This window comes from Cynoglossus semilaevis, chromosome 11 (assembly GCF_000523025.1).
Source record: "Cynoglossus semilaevis isolate Cse_v1.0 chromosome 11, Cse_v1.0, whole genome shotgun sequence".
NCBI classification, from domain to species: domain Eukaryota; kingdom Metazoa; phylum Chordata; class Actinopteri; order Pleuronectiformes; family Cynoglossidae; genus Cynoglossus; species Cynoglossus semilaevis.
The window spans coordinates 14717441-14742334 of NC_024317.1; the positions used below are offsets into that span (position 1 = coordinate 14717441).

Genomic DNA, 24894 nt, shown 5'->3' on the forward strand with positions numbered 1-24894 from the left:
GCTCTACTCAATCTCCCTCTGAAGCAGTATTTGGCGGCCGTGACCTCTGGTTCGTATTAAATTGGTCACAGGTGATCTCAGTTACAGTTGCCCATGGGGGGAACGTGTTATGCTGGCACCACTTCTGTCTCACAGACAGCTGGTAGTAAACTGAACTGGTGTCAGTCTTTCCTTCTGTGTTACTCAGCTCAACATTAACAGTGTGTGTTTCTGATGTACTGCCCCTCAGGACACTCACACACCTGCTCCACATCCTCTCATTATCTTTGGGAAGACAGATGAAACCCCTCTCTGTGACCTGAGGACTTCAATCAGTCCGGCAGGTGACGAGGTTGGAGTCAGAATATGACTATACATGTACGCGCAGTCACTGTGGTACCTGATATTCATTTATTATTTATCATTTATTTTGTGTAGGAAAACAAATTAGAGCATTTTACTCTGTTTTTTTCCCTTGATATTTTGCATATTTTGCTTTTTTTTGGCAGAATGTCTAACACTTGTTACAAAGAAGAGGATTTAAATTCGTAGAGAAAAATCCTATTTCACATTTGAAGCAGTGGAAAATGAAGTATTAGTTTGGCATTGTAAAGAAAAGTGGAGCACGAGCATTAGGACATGCAGGAGGGTAAGTACTGCTGTGGTGTATGTGTGTGTGTGTGTGTGTGATCCTTTCACAGCCTACAAACAATTTTGCCAGTAATAGACTTATAAGCTGCTTGTGGGCGTTCAATTAACTCAAAACTAATTAAGACCTGCCTGAAATCTGCATGGGCGGGAACGTCGAACCAACAACAGCCAGAATCCAAAACAAGGCTTCATTTACAGACTTTTCTAAATAAAATGAAAATAATGCAAGCTCTTCGGTCATCTTGACAACATTTCTTCAGCAAGTCAACTGTATGGTCTGCCCTTTTCCAAAATATCAAGTTACAATCACATTGTTATACATAATGAAGTCATTCATCCCATTCTTGCACGAATGCCGTCAACTTCTCTGGGTCTAAATTCAGCTGAAACATTCTGGGGTCAAAAACATTTCGGTTTCAACTTAAAAATATTTATACCTGGTAGCTAGCTAGCTCCATCAGTCTTGGTACAAACACCAGGGCTAACATCACCTAAAACAGTCCTGCTACAGACCCCCTGAGCTAACGTTAGCAGCAATACAACAGTCCTGGTAGAAACATCACATTATCATGGAAGAACACACCTCGTAGATTTCTGAGTCTGGACACATCAGCTGTTGCTGTGCTGTTCCATAAATGAAACTTTAAAAATGAAAGAAGATCTCAGTCTTTCTTAAGATGTTTTTTGTCCCCATATCGTACTCTATCACTTCAATCTCTCACTCCCTCACACACATAAATCCTTTACTTGTGTAATAGTGTGGAGTTTTGCCTTCAGAGTCTGCTCCGGAATGTTGGGGGCATAATGCAGCGGGTAGAGAAAGAAATGTGGCAGATAAATGTTTCTGTTTTTTACATCTAATATATTTTATAAAGTATCTTTTCAGATGTCTCGATGTTTTAGTCTGAAGGTCTGTTAAACACTTTGAAGGTGAAGCTCTAAATGTCTTAGTAAATGTAGACAGTAAACAGTAAAAGATGTTCCACTGAAGCTAAGCTAATCAGCATATTGTAACAATTATTGTTACGGTAAAGGTGTTTGTCTTTAGCTCTTGATTCTCTGTGTGGAGCTGAGCCACAGAACAGACATCTACTGTAAGCCCTGCCTGCTTTTAATTGCATCATTATTGCAATTAAAGCATCCAGCACTTTTCAATTTAATTTTCATAATTTTCAAAAAGGCTCACCCCATCCATCCATCCACCCATCCATCCATCCATCCATCCATTGAAGCCTTTTCAGGGTCATAGGTGGAACTGGGGAAAATCCCAGCAGTCATCAGGAAATAGTGACTAACCCTAACAACCTGGACCATTCTCTTGTCCATCACCACGGGTGATAGTGTCTAATTAACCTAATCCGTACAGTTAATCTAATACAGGGTTTTGGAACGTTGAATTGCACACACATAAGTAGAACCAATAGGGAAGAACAACTGAAACAGTGATGAGAAGCCTCAAAGATGGGAAGTAGGTCACTGAAAATATAGGCAAAAGTAAGAAATAATTCCACTGTGTTCTTGAAGGCTTTTCTCTAAAGTATAACTGTAGTGACGGGGCTGAATCAGATGTCATTCATAATAGCTGGTCAGCAACATCCAGAGTAAAGTGACAATGGAAGAATTCTATAACTTGTGTCCTACAGAACTAAGAAAACCTACAGAGAGAAGAGCAGCAGGAACCAGTGGAACAATTTAGAACGTACCACAGAAGACAGGGTTTTGTCAGATCATCTCAGAGTATAGAGGCAGAACATGAGGGATCACAGCTCAAACTGACAGGGCAGTGCTATAACAGAGTCCACTGCGGAAGAACAGTGTGGAGGTAGCAGCGTGTCGTTATATAGAAGACAGAGAGTTAGTCAATGGGCAGTGCAGGGGCAATGAGTGATTTAAATTTAGGACGCAGCGAGGACAAATGAAAAGGACCGTAGATAAATCAACCTGACCGAGACAAATGAATGCCTCTGCCAATAGATAACGACAGGAGACAAAGATGCAGATTAAAAAGTACACAGACGCAGCGGTCTGTGAGAGAGGAGGAGACCTGGACATCAACACCCTGGAGGACGGGGGAGTGTCTGCCTTAGAAAGACTTCAACTGAAACAACCAGGAACATTGGACTGATGTCAATGTTATGTATGTATTATGTTTGACCTGTGACCCTGCCATTCCATTCCTGTACTCAAAGGGATACTAGATGTTACTCTGTATTATTCTATAGGTTCTCAAAGTGGGGGGCAGAGTGGCCATAGCATGGATTAGGGTTAAGTCACGCAGTGGAGACATTGCACTGATCCGTATTTTTTCGTTCAGTGAGAATTGCTGTTTTCCATTAATTTGTGTTTTGGAAAGAAAAAAACAAACAGTTTAATCGAATTTGAAGCTAAAGCTGTAAACATGTCACAGCTTTACACATATCTGTGTATATCAATTACATTATTCTATTTTTTAGTTATTCTTGTATTTTGCACTGAGAGGTCGCCATCTGTGGTACAATGTATGTACACTGACAATAAGACTCAGAACATGCCTACTGGCAGAAGACCTTGGTGACAGAGTAAAGGAAAACCTTCAGTTCTCCTAAGTCTGTGTTCAACTCCAAGGAAATATATAAGGACTAAATGGAAGTCCAACATTACTGCTGCATGAAGAGAGATTAGTTGTTATTGGAGCTTCGCAGATGATGGATAAAAAAAAAGACACGATAAAACTAATGAAACGTTAAAAATAGACTTATTTGGGGTCGGATCTAAAAGAAAAGTGTCACGGAAATTTCTTTTAATTAATAAAAGTCTGATTTGAACCAAATAAGTGTAACGTGTCTGGACAATGCAATTAGAACCTCAGCTAAAGTTAGCCGATTGGACATTATAGCTTTAGTTCTGCAACGGTGTTTTAAAAAACCCACGTCACTCTCCTACTGACAAAAAAAAACAAAAAAAAAACTCACTCCCCAGGCCCTCGGTGGCCAGAGCTAAGTTTGGACCAGTAAAACACATTCTTCTGCAAAAACAAAGTTTATTTTCCTGTTGTTTTTTTAGTGACTAAATTCAGCAATGCGTCATTGAGGCTTGACAACCTTTGACAACACCTCAAATATGTCTGAGGGCTGAAGAAGCATGGGGAAAAAAGTCAACACAAATGCAATTGCTTTCAAGGTTCAGAGGTGTGAAGCTCCGTCACACAGTGGAGTACTTCAAAAAGCAATCAGCCCAGGACAAGCACAGCACACTTTAATCAAGACAGAGGCGGAGAGACAGACGGCGGGTCTGTTACACTCGTCCATTACCTGAGGAAGGAAAAAGTGTGAGGCCCAAAGGTGGGAAAAACAATCTTCTGAGGTCTGTCACAAGAACCTGCCAGTTGTAGTTTTGAGAACTATGTCAAGAGGTAAACTGTTACCAGAAAGACTAAAAATATGCCTATTACACATGGCCAAACAGTGGATGAGTGTTTCAGGTCTTGGTCTTTGGGGATCAACCCTCAAACCCAGACGTGTCCACCAGACGGCCAGTTAGAGCAGAGTGATCAATCACTGCCCATGTGTTCTCACTCTTCCAGGCCTGGACTTGACCTGACTGTGTAATGTCAGTGCAGCTGGTCATCATTAATGCCACCTGATGTATGGAACTGAGCAGCTGAGTCAGCAGGGTGTTAGTGATAGAAACAATAACAATAATTGAGTCGTTAGTGATAGAAACAATAACAATAATTTATTATTTACCTTTACCGTCCTACAATGAGGAAATTTACTGTCTTTGAAACCGACACAGGCTGCCAAAGGAGGCGCTACAAGGGATATGTGGACCTGAAGCAAAACATGTGTACAAGTGTATACAACTAAACTAAAGGATGTGACGAGAAGTACTTTATTACTTCATGAATAAAGAGATACACCACAGCATGTATCACACTTATCTGTCACAATGAAAGTGCCAAAATAAAGATTCAGGCAAAGTAATTCAAGTACTATATAAAATGGAATACATTAAAAAGTCCACCAACTTAGGAATGACATTTTTTGTCTCTCCTGATGATTTTAAATGTCAGTGGGCTACATTTAATAGATTGTCATTAGAATCCTGGCAGCGTCAGATGCATCATCTGGACATTCTGTCTAATTCCCAAAATGAGATTGATGAGACAATACATAAAGTGACAAAACAGCTGCTGTCTACTATGAGCAGGAGGGTTGTTATGTTTTAGGAGTGATGCTGTTACAGTGATGGGGACTCTTAATGACAGGGATTAAACGTGTAGTGATGCACAGGGGACCAGGAAATACTCAGGAGGATGAGAATTCTCCACAACAATAAGCGGGTGAAAACCAACATTAGGATCAGTGTGAGAGAGGGAGGTATATTTACGGAGAGGAAATAGAAAAGAGGAAAATCAAAGAGATTAGAAAAGGATGCGGAAAAAAGGAGAGCCTGGGATTTGATGGGGAAAAAAAGGAAAAAGGAGAAATGAGGAGGAAAGACCAGAATGTTTCACTGTGCATGAGTCATCGTACGATCCCATTATGACTGAGAGAGCGTTACCGTTCACTCCCACTGCTAACCTACAGCTCCATGTTTTCCTCTGTCGCTCTCTCGGTTGCTCTCCGACACACATCTCCATAGAAATGTATGTTTTTGTGAGCTTTTAACATAAACACAACACATCCTCAAGCCCCCTACTCTGACCTTAACTATTACAAATAATCATATAATCATCCAAACTTCCAGCCAAAACCTGAACTTCAGAATACCCACACTGCAATGTCCCCACAAGGAGAGGATGTCCCAAAAATGTAATAAAAAAAGATTGTCCCCACAGGTATAGCTTCACCAGGAAAAAACACACGTACACTCATTCCTCCATAGCACATCTTGTCAGGACCCTAAACAAAAACAAAATAAATCAGATTCTGCTACAAATTACTACAAAATCACTACAAATACAGACACAGAGCTGTATTTGCTCAGTGAATTTCTCATTTTAAAGGTCTGTACAAACCTAAACAAATAAAACAGATGTGTTCTACCTCTTTAATCCTTTAAACCCACATATCATCGTGTTGTTACCACAGCAGACCAGTGGATGGTGAAATTGCTTTAATTGTGGATGACAGACTGGAGACATGTTTTAACATTAATGAGTTTAGTTGGTAAAATTAATTGTTGTTCTTTATTTTAACACTGGTTTAAGGTAAAAACAATTATATATATACATATATAAATAAAACAAAAACCAACAAACTTGGAACTAACAATATTTACACCTCACAGATGCTTATTTTTTAATGTACCTTTAATTTATTCAATTCACAAATGCATGCTGGCCGTCATGTACACACACACTCAGGAATGTTCTTTTTTCTGATCAACAGACCACGTCAGAACCACGAGCGTCCTCTCACACCAGCGTCTGTCCTCCATAAACATCTAAACTGTTAATAACACCGACGCCCCCATGTTTTCGCTGCGGCGCCAAAACCAGCTGTTTCACGAGACATAATTCTCCAACTGTTTAACAAATATTCTGCCCCATTAAGCAAAATGATAAATGCCTCATAACGTGACTTACTGAAGCGACGCTGCAGCGTCTTTTAGAGATTTAAGTAGCAGCTCCAGCTAATGACACACAACAGTCCCACACACGAGTCTGCGAGAGAATACATGACACACAAAGACACACCAGGGGGCAGAAAAGAACAGAATTCTCACTCATCTTAGTGAAGTCACTCTCCTTTACAGTTCACTGTAAATGTCGGAGCAAACGGAAATATTTATCCTGTATGCCCTTTGGAAAGGTCAATGGTTTCGTACTTCAGTCACTTTAAACTATACTGTACACGCACAATCAAAGTATGAACGTGTGAAGCCTGGGGGTGGGGGTGGGGGGGTCGGGGGGTCACATTCGCTACAGATAAACATTTGAAGTCTATTTGCTTTCCACTGTATGTACGGATGTACAATGGAGTTCATCATAACCTAAACCCAAACACACCTGCACCTCTACAACACATCTGTCTGCCTCCGGGGGGCGATGTGATCACTGACAGGTTGTTGAGAATTTAATTGCTATAAACTGAGACAGGAAACCAGTTTCTGTGTTTGTATGATAACATTAGCAGTTTTACTAACTTAGGATCAAACTCACACAAATTCCTGAGTGTTGAAAGGCACTGTGTGTATAGGTGGCGCTCTGCCAGGCTCTTTTGTAACAGCCGTCATTTCAAACAGCAATCACTGGTTGACGTTTTTTATTTTAAAAGTGCTGCATGTGTGATTTCCAGAGGTGAAAATGAATGTTGATAGGCCGAGGTACCACAGTGAGCGTATGAGACGCTCCGTCTGAACACCAGTGGAATGACTTTATAAGTCACTGAGAGCAGAAATGATCTGAAAGCAAATGTGCGTGCGTGTGTGCGTGTTTACGATTGCACTGCAGCGTTTGCAATGTTCCTAACTCAAGAAGAAAAAAACAACTTTATGCAAAAACTAAGCCATAAAACACATGAGCCACCACCCCACCACCCCACCCTCACCCTGCCTGTGGTCCACATTAACTCGGACAGTTTACAGTTCTTGGAGAGTCTGAGTTTTATGTCTGGCTCAGCATCATTTAGAGTATTAATCATTATTTGACCTTCGCTGCCAAAGGTGATGTATGTGAAGTTCTCAAGACATCAATATATGACTGCAACTGCAGCATCATACGCAGCTGTTCCACTGGTAAAATATGACTATCACATGGATGATTGACTGATCAGGACCAATCACTTATCAATAAAGTCAGTCAGGAGACGCTGCAACAAAATACAATAAACGTTGAACCCCAAACCAAATGACCAAGGTCTGGTTGTTTAATATCTGATGTTTATGAGACAGTGAAGAGCCAAGTCTGACCAAGTCAGAACCGTCATCCAATGTCTACGTGACTAAACTGAGACAGATGTCACATGACAGCTGCGAGGACACAGTGGCTCTGTTTGATGATTAAACCACAGCAATAATTGACAGAGTGCACAGCAATGTGTAAAAATATATTTAGGTCCTTGAACGCAGCATGCTGTGTTTGATGTCACATCACTGTCGATGATGATGTGACGTCAAACATACCTTAGACTGTGGACTTAATATTTTCAATCAGATTTTTTAGTGAATTAGTACAGTACATGGTGGCACAGGCTTTCTTTGATATTAACCTAAAAAATAGAAGTCAGCTATGACGTTAATTAGGTTCAGCTGACAAAACCACATACACTAACGACATTTGTTATTGTTTGTGCTGCGAGCTGCATTCACTGTTAGATTAGTAAAAGCAGCCAAAGGTCTGTTTACACCGTGCTGTTGATGCTCCGTCTAATCAGCATCACAGCTCAGTGAACCCACCCATCTTCACCAGTTTACCTGAAAAAAAACAAACAAACAAAAAAAAAACACAGCACTGTTTTGTTCTGAGTTTTTAACAATAATAAATACTAGATAAAGAACTCTGATCACAGTGATAAAAGTAATTCACAGTCTTGTCCTTGGAGTTGGGCTGTTTCTACACACTGGTACAGTACTACTGCAGTACATCTCACTGACAATAGTAGTACATCAATAAAAATTTAAAACCAAACAAACAGCTATCTCATGAAAAGGTCTTTCTCTGTCGTTCCACATTGTCAATTTTACTCATTTACAGTCTTCTGCACGTTCTCAAGCACTCCATGCTCTGCCATTTTGTGTACTTTTCGTTTCAGTATACAGAACTTCATTTGTACATGATTTCTTGTGGATCTGTATTTCATCGAAGAAAGTTCCACTGGATGGCACTGGATGACCAAACCCTTGAAATCTGTATTTCATCGAAGAAAGTTCCACTCTGCACTGGATGACCAAACCCTTGAACCTCAAATCTTCCATCTACATTTATGTATCAGCCCCTCCTCTTTCTCAGCACCTCCTGTCTTTCTCTCAGACCCCTCCTCTCCCCTCGTCTCCCACATCCATCAGTGATAAACCCACGTAAGCCTTATTAAGAGCAGGTTTGGGAATTGGAGCTTAGTCGCACATTTCCACCTAATGACACACTCACACACTTTAGCCTTCCTCCACATTACTGGGTCGTCTGCTCAGCTGATTAATGGGACTTCCTCCTTCCTTGATAAGAACTGTGGACGGAGCTAACTCCATCTCTGCCCGTCCGTGTCTTCATTTTGTCTTTAATCCTGTTTCCTTTTTTAATTTGACTCTCATTTGACCTTCGGAACATGAACTGCATTTGGTGTAGAACTAATCCACTGAGACCGTGACCCTGACACTGTGAATCAGTGAGTCATGTCACTGAACCAAAGAACACTTTCAAACATTTTTAACTAAAATATTTTATCGACATTGGCCTTAAAGCCTAGAGTGTTACGTTTTGTAACGTACACGACCATACAGAACACAAAAAATGTTTTTTCTTCTGTGAATGTTTTTTCTTTTGTTTCTTCCAGACCTGAGGCTGTTGTCATTATTATTCATTATAATACTTATCTTTATTATTTTATATATTGCTGTTGTCATTATTATTCATTATAATATTTATCTTTATTATTTTATATATTTACGTTCTCCATCAATCTGCTCATGTTATCAAAAGCAGTTACGTAGGGGCAAGAAAGGGCAGAAACCAAGACCGTCCAGTTGCCCCACTTATCGACTATCGATTTAACATTTCACATCTGACAAACCCTGTGGTTTGTGTTTGAATCCCGTGGTTGTTTATCTGCTCCCTTTCTCCCCCATTTCCCCTTCCTTTCTTATACCAGCTGCACACTCTGAGTCTGGATCTGTCAGTTAAAGTACAGTACAATGTGATTTGTGAATTTGTGTCATACAATTAAAATAAAAATCAGTTTCATGATTTGCTCCCTCTGTGTCAGACAATTAACACTTTAATTGTTTTATGTGTTTATTTTTTAACCTCAGTCAAATTGGTTAATCTGAGGTGGTGTGAAACAATAGCATGAGCCACAGTAGGTGGCGCTGAGCTCATGGATCACACAGACCACCGATCAGCTGCTAATGACGAGACGCTCCAGCGCCTCCTACAGTACAAACGAGTGGGCCGTCATCAACAATCACAGTCTGATCAGATACATTCCCATTTTTGCGCAATACCACGCACCGGAGTGCACCCTCCAGATGAAGCACATGAGCAGCGCCTGCCTCCTGCTGTACTCATGCTGCAGGACCAATTCACAGCCTCCAATCCTCTTTCCTTCATCCTCTGTGACGCGCACAAACACGCACGCCAAACGGCAACCATGAGTTGCCACATACGCGCAACCCCGGCTGAGACGGCGCAACAAACCCGATGTGACACATGTGCGCATTGTGCGCAACTTCAACGGCCCCAGCCAAGCGTGGTCGACCCGCCCCCTCCCCACACACTGAGCAGCTTTGCACACAAACCCCAAACGCACGCGTGCACACATCTGCACACACCACTACCAAAACCTGCAGGTGTTTCTCGATTAGCACATGCGCAAACGCAGCGAGAGTAAGAGCACACATACACACACTTCCGCTGATCCAGTAAAGTCCAAACACATCAGGCAAAAACACAGCAGAGATTTGGAGTGACTCCGTGAACACACGTGCTCACGTCAACACAGCAGCAAGGGAAGCCTCTTCGACCGTGCACTAACACACACGCCCCCGCATTCTCTCTATCACACACTCTCTCTTTCACACGCCACACAAACACACACGTGCCAGTAATTGTCCATTTACTTTTCCTCCTTACCTTCCTCGTGCATCCGCTGCAGACAGAAAGTGAGGTTCCTCCGCCAACCAGGCATGGTGATGAAGAGGAGGAGGAGGACAGGTTTAGATGCTACTGCTGATGGTGTTGACGACGATGATGATGATGGTGGTGGTGGTGGTGGTTAAAGATGAGGATAATTAGAGCAGTAGCTCCTGTCCACTGGAGGTGGTGACACTGCTGACAGTGTGACGTGTTTCCCTCTACTCTCTGTTCTCTCCGGCTCTTCTTTCTTTCTCTCTCTCTCTCTCTTCCTCCTCAGTATTTCCCTCTGTTTTCTAATAAAAGGCTGAGTTGCGGCGGCTGCGCTCTCCGGCAACGACCCCGCTGATGGTCCGGGTGGCTGTCGGTCCCGCTGCTGCGCCACTGCTCTCTCTCTCTCTCTCTCTCTTCCTCTCTCTCTCCCTCTTTCCCCCTTTGCCGCCCCCTTACTCATTTATACACTCAACTTACACATATACGTATACACGGTTTATCCATTTTCTATTTTCGCGTTAAATATAATGCACCACAGCGAAAGTATAACAAAAACACTCACCATGAAGTTGTTTTTTGAATTATTTTTAATAAACAATTATTTTAATAAACACTTTACTTCCTGGAACTATGGGATGTTATTTTGTAGATGGAGTCAAACCCAGTCCTACTAACACACTGTAGCCAGCATTCATGGATGAATGTTGGTGGGGAACAACGTCCTATCTACAAAAGGGGGCGCTGAAGACAAAGTTGAAACCAATGTTTCACCTGTTGCTCTCCAGCTAATTGTGTAGCTATTTAATAAAGATATAAGCACACTGCATATATTTTTTTAAATGCGGTACATTCTTTGCAGGAGTCAGTCCCATGCAAATCAATTAAAGCAGTTTTTAAATCATCATCCGTGCTTCTCCATCTCAAAGAAGTTTGTTGCCTTCACTGCCATATTTCACTAGTCCAAATAAAGTTCTGGTTAGAGGAGAACGTTTTCAGCATACCTGAGATCTGAGACTCTATAGGGGGAAAAAAAGCAATGCATTCAAACAGCATTCTGAAAATACTGTATGTGTCTGATGCTCCTGCAGTTCAAGTTTCCCTCCCTCCATTTCTTAATGTGTTTTAGTCAAAACAATGTTGGTGATTCACAATCGTTCACTTATATTCTCCCACTTTATGTTCAAGAGGAGAACTGAGGAATATAACCACAGGCTGCTCTGCCGTCTCCTTCATCGACACCACGTTCCCTGGTTCCGTCTCTGTGGAGCTTCAGAGAACATCAGAGTTCAATCACAGAGGAGGGGTTGGAACAGACTCTTCTCCTTCGTCTGGTGATGGTTCTGTACTGTCCTCAGGCCACGGAAAAGGAGATTAAAATCTATCTGCACGTCTTTTTTTAGTATCATAATCTTGTAAATGTGGCCACACAGTGGTGAGTACTCTGGTTCCAAAAGTAGGGGGCGAGCCACCCTTTCTGGGCAATTTGTTTTGTTGAAACAGAATGGAAATTTTATATAGTACCTTGGTTAGTGAGATTTAAAGTTTCACATTAGTTGTTTTTTTATATAATAATGAGAACATTATTGATTGCTAAGGCAGAGACGTGTTTTGCAGAATTTTGAAACAATATCTGATTAAGTTGACCTTGGGGATAAACACAATTTAAAAAACATAAATCTTTATTTAGAGTTTCATCACTACATCTCCAAAAGTACGTCCACATCCACCTTAGGCTGCTTCATTAATGCTGCTCACGGACAGACAACCTCTGGTGGAGATAATACTGATGCTCGGCAGCAGGTTATCATCTTGAACAAACAAGGACGGAGCAGCTCTCCACCCTGGGCGGCCCTCAGGTACTTCTGTATGTATGACACAGGGCGACTGTTCAGCTAAAAGTGAGAAGTGTTTGATGCTTTCGACTCAGTCGGAGCAGAGAGAGCTCCAGCAGAACTCTGCATTAATCTGTCAGCAGAGGAAACAATGGCAGGACACCAGTACTGCTGGCAGCCGCACGACTACCACAGAACCACTGCTGGGTTTAACAGATGAGGTGGATTTAGAGCATGAGCCCTGACTCTTCTACTCCACACTTTGCCTGTTCAATTTGGTTTGACGGGTGTTTTGTCTCATCAGTCAGTAAAACTTTCTTTAAGAACTTGGCCTGTCGTCTTTACTCTAATGTTCTAATATGTTTGGAAAATTATATTTTAATCAGAATAAAAATGTGTTGACCGTTCATTGAGTTCATTTGACAAAGCTCTTGACCACTGTGATCTGATGGACGTTTGCCTCCGTATGAGCACGCTTTGTCTTCATAGTACAGTAAAAACAGTGAGAGCCTTTTGTAAAAATATTATTCATGATACAGTAAATGCTACAGTCTGCGGTAAAAGACACGACTTTTAATACAATAACTGCTCACGATGCTCACGAGCGTCACCACAGACTTTAGAAAAACTAGTGAAATGCTGACCTCTTGTGGTAAATTACTAGAAGTACTGTGTATGTGCTGTGCGTCTCTGCAGTATAGAAACTGTAGGAAGTCGGTGAACCATAAAAATACTTGCAGTACAAGCTGCTGACTCAAACGAACACATACAGTGTACACAAAGTAAAACACAATGTCCTTACTGCAGTGTCCCGGACTGTGGCGCTCTTTAGAGGGTAGTGAGTACTGCACTATGTCACGCCATTTAGTAAATTATTTGGGTATTTTCTGAAACTTGTTTTGATTATTTGATGAATTACATCAACTTGTGAAGGGCCTGATACAGTACTCTGAACGCTCTGGTTGGTTAAAATGTCTCTATGTTTTAAGATTTCTTGTTTTATTATTTTAACGTCTTTGATTGGCTGCTACGTTGGCCAGTAATACTACTACTATTACTACTACTACTACTAATAATAATAATAATAATAATAATAGTAGAAGTCCTGCATATCACTAGTTTCTACTATAAAAGAGGGGAGAAGGAGGGGGAGGATGTGTTTTCTACCTGAGTTTCATTGATTAACCGGAGGAGGAGGGGCCGGATCCTGTCTGGTATTGAAACCCATCTGACCGGTCGGAGACAGGGAGAAAGGGAGGTTTGTGATACGTGTCGGTGGTAGGCACACACACACGTGACTGGCTCCGACTCTCTGATGCTTCAGGGTAGAACGACAGCGTGTGAGAATAAGAGCCGGATGACAAGAAGACGGTGGGGGAGAGAAACAACGTATTTAGTCTGATAGCATCGTCATCCAGAAGCAAGATCCTTTTTTACTGCATATTTTGGGATTTTCCAGTGATGTCTGTTATCTTTAAGGATTTATCCTGATAGATATTTATTCATTTGCTGTTCTTTCACAGACATCAACCTCCATCCTCACCAGGCCTCCATAGAAAAAGCGCTGCTCCTCCATCTCTTTTCTGCGACATGTGGTTGCGGATGTGCCGGGAGGCTGCAGCTCTGCCACTGCTGGTGGTGGTCGTGTGTCTCTGGTGCGGTTCTAATGTATGTGCAGCGCAGGGAAGTCGACTTAATGACCGACCCATCATCGGTAAGGTTTGGACTAATGTCACACTAATGTGTGTCCGTCCTTGTCTTTACTTAGTTCTCTGTCCGCTCTGTGGATTACAGTCGCTCTTATGCAACGGACACGAAGAACGTTCGGGAACAGGCCCAGATTTAGCTTAGAATGTGGGGGGCAAGGGGAATGTAGGGGTCAGATTTCTTATTTTGAGTATATATATCAAACATTTAATCTATAAAATCTATTAATCTATATAGATTTGACCTGAAATTACAGTACAGTGTATATATTTACATATATACACACATGTATGGACATCAACGTGTTTGTGGTTTTAAGCGTTTCGAGTTTTACTCTCTATATATATTTCAAAATATGTGTATTACATAGACGCATACATATATACATACATACGTACAAACATACATAAAAACAAACTTACATAATCATTTACCCAGTTTTGGGAGACTAAACCAAAACAGATTGTGCTCTGCTCTCGTTACAATATTGATAATTTTAAAGGTTGAAGGTTAAAGACTGAAAGACTCAATTAACAAATGAACACAGGGCTAGATTTGTAAACATGTTTTTATAAAACACGTTTGTGTTTTACAAACATTTTCTACGTTTTTTTTCCATTGGTTGTAAATAGTAGACATTAGAGGTTAAGCACAGACAAAGATGCATGTCATCAGTATAACTACGAACATGTTTGTTTTGTCAAGTAATATAGTGATACTGTAACCTGCTGTGTCTTCTAAAACAAATTATGCTTTAATTTAAAAATGACAAACTCGTTAACTTTAACAAATTATATTAGTATAGTTGTTCTTTTATTCTGCTCAGGTGTGCTGGCCCAGGAAAACCTACCTGAAGACATATTTGCTCAGGGTTCTTCCTACATAGCTGCCTCATATGTGAAATACCTGGAGGGTTCTGGGGCCAGGGTTGCACCAATCAGGTACTCAGACTATCATCAGATAAGCAATCTTATCTAGTGTGTCTAGTCCAGGCCTTTTCTCTGCTATTTTTGGAGAAATGTGGGAACAGCAGGGAAAAGGCAAGTATAATGATAATGGAAAGCAATTACATGATTTGGACAAGTTTGGCATGTGACATAAATGTGCAATTACTGCTTTACCCTGAGAAACAACAGATGAGCAGCATCTGGAAAATAACATCTAAGTTGACTGATACTCATGTCTGTCATTCCTTTCCGTTTGCGACAGAATCAATCTCACAGAGGCGGAGTACACTAAGTTGTTCCAATCAATAAACGGGTAAGTTGAAGAATATTCTATTTTATCATTACAACACAGTGAGATTTTAGTCCGATTACCTCTCCAAGGATTTATTATTGTAAAAAATGAAGGCAAAAAAATCTATGTAAAATACAACTGCTGCTGCTGGATGTGTTGAACTGCAACGTGTGCATGAATGAAAAGGAAAAGCAACTCTTGAAGTAAAGTACAAGTAAAAGAAACATTTTTTTTTAAAGTACAGAATTTCAGTGCAGCTTTTTGAATTGGTTACTTAATTAACTGTTTGATCTTTGACCCCTCCGCTTCTTTTCAGGCTGCTGTTGCCAGGAGGAGACGTAGACATCGAGACATCCGAGTACAGCCGTGCTGCCAAGATCTTGTACAAACTGGCTCTGAAGGTACCTGGTAACCAGGAGTCCTGCTCTGACTTGGACTGAACTGTTTTTTTAGTTTTTGGTTTCATTCTGTGGTTTTTGTTTGAATTTTCAAAGTCTGTGGGGAGTGTCTGTGGGAAAAGTCATCTCAGGGCTGTGACTGATGTGTGTCAACACAGCCTTAAGTGGAAAATCTCTATGACGGGGGTGAATGGGGGAGGTCACTGCAGGGGTCGTGTTCCCATTTTGGTGCAAGTCTCTTTTTTTCACTCAGTCACTGCAATGAAGAAAGCAGCAAAACTCAGAATCGAATAACATCTAATAAAGAGCGTTGTAACTACTATTCAAATAGTGGCCCACGGGTCACTTGTGGTCAAAACACAACCTCACAGCGGTCCAAAATGAGTTGGGATACATGCAGAGAAACTTAGAATTACAAGTCGCAAGAAATCCAAAATTGTCAGAGGTGTAAAAGTGACCCTGATTTAAACAAGCACCACTCATATCCATAATGCCTCACTTTGGCCTCACAATGTGTTAGTGGTTTACTATATGTTAGCATTTCCATCTCAAAGCAATGGAAAATTATGATTGAATCAGGTAAGAAAATATCCATACATTGAATTGTCACAATATTTAATATCACAGTACCAAATTGATATTCTACAGCACTATATTGATATTTTATTATCAATTAACATGCAAATAGTCATGACGTTTGCTATTTTATTTTGCTTTTTATTTTCTAGCCATCAACAATGTAGATTCTGCTGTTCCAATTGTAATAATCTTGACGTTCGACATGGAACAGCATTGTGTGTTCACTATGCTGACAGTTTTACATTTAAATAATAAAAAAACTTAATATATTACTGTACCTGTAATATCACATTATATCGCAACATATTGATCGCAGTTGATTGATACACAACCCTAGAATGAATGCATATTTACTTTGATCATAGAATGGAAGATTTGAGCCCCAAACTCCAGCTATCTAATTTAGTTACTGTGGTTTTAATAGTTAATTTAACTGAAATATACTAGAAAAGGATATAAAGGATATAAAGAAAATATTTAGACAGATTTAGTGAAAAACAAAAGTCACTTCTGTAATTACCTTTCTGTCTTTCATTGCAGGCAAACAATGACCAGGACTATTTCCCTATCTGGGGAACCTGCCAGGGTTTTCAGCAGCTGTCAGTCTTCACAGCCAACAAGAACCTGCTGACGCTGACAGATACCAAGAGCGTAGCTCTGCCTCTCAACTTCACACGAGGTATTTTCCTCTGTTCCTTTCTGAATGCAGGAGTTAAGAAGAGTTTGACTTTGTTAAATTATTTTTCTTTAAACTTGCCCTAGTACTAATATACTGCTTCTTACCTACTCCTGGAGGGCTGGATTGTTTGATCACGTTACAGACAGTTAAACATGCTGCTCCTCAGGCAGTTCCAGTTCCAAACTAGTGTCATGGTCATGTTTTCCATGATCTACTGTTTCTTGCATGTCGCAGCGTGGGCCTCAGAGTAAGAAGATGCACCCTAGAAAGCAAACATTTCTAACATTCTGTGCCAACAGTGCCAACAACTGTGAATAGGAATTATTTGAATGTTACTCTGGGACCGTTGGAATGTTTCACTGGAATTAGTGTAAATATTAGGTCATAGTTTCAATGAAGGGACCGTTTTTATTTAAAAAGTTCAACGATTAGGATCAGGCTTTGTTAGGCCTGTTAGTGGTAGGGTTGGGATTGGTTAAAAATGTAACAATTCAGTTTCTATGTTCAAACGTATTTTAATAATATTGATGTGTTTTTTATGTTAGCTTATCTTATCCTAAATAAGATTAAACTGCCAAAAGTTTATATGCCATAAGTTTAGTTTAAAAGAAAACTAATTATGACATTCCAGCGTTGGCTTCACTTCAAATCTGTGCATTTTTTCCAGAGGCTCGCTCCAGTCGTCTTTTCCGAGGTTTTCCCAAGGACCTGTTACAGGCTCTGGCTGAAGAAAACATTACTTCAAACTTCCACAGCTGGAGTCTGTCGATGCAGGTACTGTATCTTCCTCTGCACAGTATTAGTAATTTTAGTGAAGATTTTGTATATTCCTTTTGACATTTTTTAATACTGATAATTCCATCATTTGGATTAGTCACAAATTAAAACAGGTGAGAAACACTGACCTCTACCTGCTGATATTGGTCTGTCAGGTCAAGCAATACACAGCAAATAAGTCATATTTGTAAAGGTTGATTTATCATATTAATTAATTAATTATTGTGAGTAATAACAATTGTTTGTAAGTAATCACAATTACTTCTAATAGTTGATACTGGAAACAGACATATAAAGATTTAGACCTAGTTTTTGACAAAACAACAGCCGCCTCCTGAGGCCTTTGAACTCTTACTTAATTGAAGAACAAACAAACATAAACTAACTTAGGTTGTCATGGTGTTTAAGCGTTATCTGAATAAAATACACAGCTTTTGGTGTGTTCTGACATGATGATACCTGGAAGATATTTGTACTTACTCTACCTGCAACACTGCAGATAAGGAAGACTTTGGTCATGTGACCACAGACAGTATGACCTCAAACTGAAAACTGATTAAACGCATTCCTAGTGATGAAAAGCCTCAGTGTCTTCAGACTTCAGTTATACAGTATACAGTAAATATATAGTTGAAGGATACTCAAATATATATTTTTCACACTACAGTGTATTTACTGAATATTATTGTGTTCTTCAACCAACAGAACTTCAGCCAAAATTCAAAGCTGAAGAAATTCTACCAGATCCTGTCGACCAACACTGATGGGAAGACAGAGTTCATCTCTTCCATGGAAGGTAAAGGGTTTAGATGAGCTAATTGTGGAGCTAACACAAACTAACAGTCTGTTCAGTAAATGTTGACTAAATCTTGTCTTTTCTTCAGCCTACCGTTACCCATTTTATGCAGTTCAGTATCATCCAGAAAAAAGTCCCTTTGAGTGGCTCGACAAACCAGGGATGGTTCACACCACGTCTGCCACCAAGGCGTCCTTCTACACAGCCAGCTTCTTTGTCTCTGAAGGTAACATCTGATGTCTCCACTGTGGCCTTAGAATACTGTTGTCATTATCAGGTTTTTATATGGAGTAGTGTAGGCCCATTAATAACATATGACTTACAATAACAGGGCTTTCTAGGTCGTTAATGGCATTTTTATCAAAAAACTATGTTTGATGCAACAAACCTTTTTTTTTAAAATTTAGCCAGCAAGGAACTTTACATGCAGTACAGCCACCTACAGGACTGCATTGTGCGTCAGAAATGTTTATAAATTTGCCCACGTTCAATCACCCTTTTTGGTCATTCACATCTCCAGTCCAAGTTACAATGTTTAACATTTTAATTTGGATTCAGCTTAATAATTTCTTTGTGGCCGCAATATGCCAACAGCAGCTTAAAGTGAATTTGAATCAGTTCAGGAATATAAACTGTGCATGGTAGAGCAGAGTTCTTAAAAAGTCTTTAAATTCACATTATCAAAAAAACTGAAAATGGACAAAGATGTTATCTTCTAGACAGAAATATACCGATGTATTTAATCATATAGGACTTGTATACAATATAAGTCGAAGGGGCAGCAGCTCTATATGTGGATTTGACCCTTGTAGGTACATAACATAAGCAGTATTTCACACACACACAAAAAATTAGATTGTTAATTCCTATTTTCCCTTGTTTTGGTCTTCTTCAGCCATGAAGAATAACCATCATTTCCCCAGTGTGGAGGAAGAGGAGAAGGCGCTCATCTACAAGTACATTCCCGTCTTCACCAGCATGGACTTCTACTTCATTCAGAACTATTACTTTGACTGACAGCCAACACAAGAAAAACAAACAAACAATGTCGAACTAGCATAGCCGGACGGTTTGGAAGTGACATCACTTGTACATAGGTCTATGGTGACAGGGTTTTTTTTGTAATAATAATAATTTTCTTCATAACCTCATTGTCTCACCCGTGAGTCCCAGGTCTCGTTCTGTAGTATGAGGGGCTTTACCTTCGCAGTGGAATAGCTCTGTCCAGTTCTTATATAAAATCTATGGTTTGCTCTGTGATAATGTGATAGTCAAGTTCCTTTAGTGCAATAACAACTGTAGAAAAACTGATATTATAAAACTTTATCTTTCTAGTTCTCAGATAATCAATGGCTGTCATCTGCGTGTGAAGGTAAATTTGTAGTGTAGGTTTACACAGCAGTGATGGGTCACATGACCAACTACAAAAATAGTGTCTTAATATGCTTTGAAAACAATCTGTGGCAGGGTTGTTCTAAACCCACAGGTTGCTGTGTTAAAAAAGCTTAAAGGGTCACGTTATATTTTTGAATATTGAGTATTTTATAATCAGATAAATGATTGTAAATGGAGTGAAGGTGTGAATGTACATGTATAAACTGTGAAGCTGGAAACCCTCACACATTTGTCTTGATCTTGACCACGTGTGCATTTGGTTCCAATCTCTTCAGATCTCCAGTCTGACGACCAGCAGTAATTAGACTCAATGTCAAAGAAAATGAGCTCATTAATGTGTTGAAGTTGCTAACCTGACTAATCCTGTGTTTATGTCTGTCTTTTTTAATGTCTACCAATCATGAAGAGTATATTCAAAATAAGATATACACAACTATATACCTGTGTAATTCTTGTCACAAATAAATTATTTAAAATAAATAATTTAAATGTCTTTATGGAATACAGTAATCCACCCACACACACACACACACACACATATATATATATATATATGTATATATGTATATGTATATATATATATATATATATATATATATATATATATATATATATATATATAAACAAGCAAATAAAAGTCCACCCTCTCACCAGCTTCATATTCCATGGTTGTAGTTGACTACGTCCAGGTGTGTGTGATTAAGCATAAACTCTACACAGGTGTTAATAATCATCATTGACTGATGCTGCTGCTCAGGTTAAGGACCAAGCTGTTGGTCAACGGGTTTAGAAGTTAGAGTATTTAACATGAATGTGACTAAAATGCATCTTTAATATGACTTTGTTTGTAGGCCATTTTAAGATTAAGGAGTATTATTGTCATGCATATAGAAAAAAGGTTGTATGCCAGGCTTTTGGGTTATATTACCTTGTTTCTTTTTGTACCAAATTAAAAAAATAGTCACTTGATGGATTTGTGAAAATGTCCTTAAGGAAAGTTGTACTATCGCTACAATATAGAAGGATAAGGATCATTGATAATGGGGTGAGCAAAGGTCACGTACCAGAAAGGAGAAATTCTCTGTTTATCCTGTTGAATTACACGTTTACCACAGCTACAAGCTACTGTAGTAGCCTAACGGTTACATTAAGTCAACATTAGCAGTGTTTGTTTGGTGTTTCTAAAACATTTATGTGCGGACATGCATTTTTAAGCAGTATTAGAACAGAATGAATTAATTGGTATTAATTCACAAACGTGTACGCATAGCATTAAATATTAAGTACATAAAGCCAGGATAAAATAAAAATAAATCGGAAATATTTTCCTTTAAATCATTTTAATGGGGTTGAACACATATTTTTCTCTCTTCAACTGTTTTCATGAGGAGAGGGCCCTGTTTTCCCACTAGATGGCGCGCTGACACTGTTTAATTAAATACTAGTCAAAATAGCGAGTGACAATGTTATGGATTTTTTTAAATCACCTAAAATACAGATACATTTGAAAATGTAGTAATTAATTTACCATTCTTCAACTGGTAAATATAATGACATCCATTAGTATGTACAGAAAACATGTTATAAAGTGAAACTAATGACAACACTAGTTGTCTAGGATAATTTGGATCTTTTTTTGTGTGTTTTTTTTTGTTCCGTACAGACTGTTGGTCTGTTGCTAATATTGTTGTAGGAATTTAAGATGTGTGTATCCTTAAAATGAAATTATATATACATTTTAGAAACTATCCAGATGTCTAAAGTCTGAGGATATTGGTATATATCAGTATATTTATGAATAGTATATCTTTGAATCAAATTCTAATCCTTACTTAGAAAATATATGTTGAACCTCAAAACACCCACCTTCAGTTGGGACCTGCACAACGTCCCCACAAGAAAAGTGTCCCAGAAACGACAATATATTTCCAAAACACTGTCCCCACAAGTGTAGTAATACCCAGCCTGACACACACACACACACACAACCCAAGAGACACAATAAAAGACAATAGCAGAGTAAGTGAAGAGACTGAAGTCTGACTGGAGAGAAACTCACTGTCATGAACAAGAGAGGTGGGAATTGGCAGATGGGAGAGAGGGGATGAACAAGGCAAATGAGTGTGCAGCTACAACAGTTTCTGGAGGTGCATGTGTTCAATACACACACAATTATTTTTTTTTTTGTCAGCTTCTCCTTCAGTGGTCGCCACAGCAGACCATCTGCCTCCATCACTTTCTTACCTCTCACCTCCAGTGGTTTTCCAAAATCATTTTTCCTGTGCAATGTTGTAGCTTACATTTGCCTTGGTGTCTGTACCAGGACTGTTGTAGCTAACATTAGCTCTGGTGTCTGTACTAGAACTGTGGTAGCTAACGTTAGCTCTGGTGTTTGTATCAGGAATAATATAACTTAGTAAGTTTGTCTTTTGTATTTCTTTAACAGCCATCAACAAAAGTCACAACGTAGTTCAGCCCCAGCGAAACAAATTTAACAAATTATTAATTCCGTTCAACTAATCAGTGGCTTTACCCACTTTAATTTGTAACATGGAAGTACTTTTTTTCTCCGACACTACTTGCATGGTTCGGCTTTCTGAGTTCTCGGGGGGAAAACATATTTTAATTAAACCTAAATGAAGTGTATACATGGCATAAATGGCAAAGGACTTGACGCATAATGACTGACTTAGAGTTTAATCTGAGTATGATCACTTTCTACACCACCTCCCTTTGGTACTGCATCTATTAAAATGTATTTTATACATGAATGTAATGCCATGGTATATAATAAACCAGGGTTAGTGTATTTAATTAAATAATGGATCGGAGTTAGGGCTACAACCAGGTTCCTATTTGTTCTCTGAGACACATTAATTACACAGAGCAGTCCTCTCATCAGTGGGCGAAATAACTCAATTTCCTCCCTGCACTACTGAGCCACAAGGACACATGGGATCTAATCAGCGTGTGTGTAGTTTATTAAATTACTGAGTACGGCTGCGGCTGATGGTGCTACAGGCTGGTTGATGTTCATCAGACACGTGGTAGGAGTAAAAGTGGAGATTACCTCTGCACTATCACCAACACTTCAATTAATAAAGCAAATAACACGCTGGTACGCTAACCCTCCCTGAGTCGTTCTGATGCATAATGCACTCACGATGTTTCCTTCAGACGGTGCTGGTAATGATGATGATTGTCATCATTAAGATCCTCGTTGTCAGCTGAACAGCAGCATGTGATCAACAACGGTCCTCAGGTATTTGGAGACATCTTGTAAAGTCAGACAACTCATGAAACTACTTTACCTGTAAACATATTTGAATGAAGGGGACCCACACACAAGCAAACAGATTTTATTCCAATAAACAGAAATGTATGACTGTTGCACGGACGCCTGTACTTCTGATTAGTGTTGATGATCACTGTAACAGCCTTTATGCACGTCACTGTGCTAAAGACATTACTTTGGCCAAATCCTAAAGTATTAGTAGGTTGTACTCACAGATTATCACCCACACTTTTAATTGCAGCCAAAAAAAAAACTACTGGTGTAGCAATTGTAACACACTGAACTGTCACTGTCTATCACATCACTGTACATCAAGTTAGTGATGTTATTACTTTGAATTAATTAGTGTCAACAAACAGCAATTATTGTCACCAATTATTGTTTTTATTATCAGCAGTTTAAAAATGTTGTCAACATTAGACACACAGTCAGGCCCAGGTCTGTGCTGGAGAAAAACTGTTGGTGACAGCTAACAGAGCTGCTTCTCTCACCGTTCCCACATTACACAGACACAGTGATGAGGTTGTGGGAGAACTATGGTCTTTGTAAAATATTCTGAAAACATGTTCCAACCTGCTCCAATACAAACATGTGCCAAACGCTAACAAAGCCACCGTTGATTCCTTTGGAAATGGCACTGAACCAATGACAGCGCCTCAGCATGAGCTGACAAAGAGCTCTGGTAAAAAAACACAACTAAATGGGCCATCCATGGGTATGGTGAGCTGGGCTGCACCTGTGCTGCTCTGATTTGATTACTCCCATTCAGTGCAGTGCTGTAATGCTGAGTTTAATTTGGAAAAATTGCAGGAATGAATGTCTGTCCGTTTGGCTGTTTGGAAAATGGCTGCCAACATTGGGCTGAAACTGTGCTGATTTTAATCAGTTTGCTGCCTAGATGATGCACACTGTAAAATATACAGTATAAAACTATAAATATATATCCATATATATTGGCTTTATTATGTAATATCAGTAAGAATCGTTAAGGTTTTTTCCTCCAATAATGAAAACCCAGTAACGCAGTCTGTGGGTTTGGCCAGATATGCTGGAATCGCTTTAAAAATGTATTTTGTACAGACAATGCCAATGCCTTTAGTGGAGCATCACAATAAAAGGAGGTAATGTGTTAATTCCACAACAGGCGATATGTCATGTGACCTAAAATAGTTTTGGAAAAACTATGCATGTATCAGTATTAGTTGATATCAGCCCTACTATGTAGTACTGTATATACTGTATATATATATATATTAAATTGGACGACTTGTGAAATTCTATACATGACTAACTTTATGACTAATTCGTCGAGTCAGGATCAGCACTCCACTAATGTTGTCATTAACTATGTGTTACCTCAATATAGTCATTAATATGTGTCAATTAGAGTTTAGTCACCAATAATTTGAACAGGTTTAATTGGTGTGAGTTTCACCTCTTCAGTTCGGCTGACATGCTACAGCAGAACACGGCTAAACTGTAGATCATCAACTCAGGTCATTAGCTGCCTCATTGGCTGCAACACAAGTTATCAGAGTCGTCATTTGTGTCAGCGGCATACGTACTGATCACAGCAGCTGAAAGATGATCTCCAAATGGAAATTTCTTTGTGAAATACAGGCTCAGCCTTAGACATGGAGTGAGGAGCTCAGACACCAGGGAGCAGCTCCAAGGAGCTCCATTTCTCCTCTGCGCTCAGAAGATGCTTCCTAGACATCTTCTCCTTGAAAGTTGGGCTGGTCCACCTATGTGGTGACCCCAAGATGCAGACGACGTATTTTTAAAACTTAGTTCACACTTGTTT

The 24894-nt window shown here is 39.6% G+C and overlaps 2 protein-coding genes across 4 annotated transcripts in view; one reads left to right on the plus strand and one right to left on the minus strand.

Annotated features, from left to right (window-relative positions):
• The window catches only part of grip2b (glutamate receptor interacting protein 2b), a 90132-nt gene extending 79300 nt beyond the window's left edge, over positions 1 to 10832 (minus strand). For both annotated transcript variants that reach the window (XM_025060259.1, XM_017036945.2), the window contains exon 1: positions 10400 to 10832. In XM_025060259.1, the coding sequence (XP_024916027.1) occupies positions 10400 to 10454 (55 nt within the window). In that variant the 5' untranslated portion in view covers positions 10455 to 10832. The remainder of the gene's footprint in view (positions 1 to 10399) is intronic.
• A 2568-nt stretch (positions 10833 to 13400) lies between these two features.
• Positions 13401 to 20278, plus strand: LOC103386516 (gamma-glutamyl hydrolase). Of its 2 annotated transcripts, none has more exons than XM_008320823.3 (10): positions 13401 to 13596; positions 13749 to 13939; positions 14759 to 14873; positions 15142 to 15192; positions 15488 to 15572; positions 16689 to 16827; positions 17495 to 17601; positions 18310 to 18400; positions 18489 to 18626; positions 19296 to 20278. In XM_008320823.3, the coding sequence occupies exons 1-10, from the start codon at positions 13541 to 13543 to the stop codon at positions 19415 to 19417; spliced, it is 1095 nt and encodes a 364-aa protein (XP_008319045.2). In that variant the 5' UTR covers positions 13401 to 13540; the 3' UTR covers positions 19418 to 20278. The 2 variants fall into 2 exon arrangements, with proteins under 2 accessions (XP_008319045.2, XP_016891829.1); XM_017036340.2 differs by having other exon boundaries at positions 13402 to 13645.
• The last annotated feature ends 4616 nt before the right edge of the window (positions 20279 to 24894 follow it).

Excerpts from the sequence above, each read along its gene's own strand:
- LOC103386516 (XM_008320823.3), top strand. The coding sequence starts at position 13,541 with ATGCTTCAGGGTAGAACGACAGCGTGTGAGAATAAGAGCCGGATGACA. Across the intron at positions 15,573-16,688 it reads TGTACAAACTGGCTCTGAAG|GCAAACAATGACCAGGACTA; the intron begins GTACCTGGTAAC and ends CTTTCATTGCAG. Across the intron at positions 18,401-18,488 it reads GTTCATCTCTTCCATGGAAG|CCTACCGTTACCCATTTTAT; the intron begins GTAAAGGGTTTA and ends TCTTTTCTTCAG.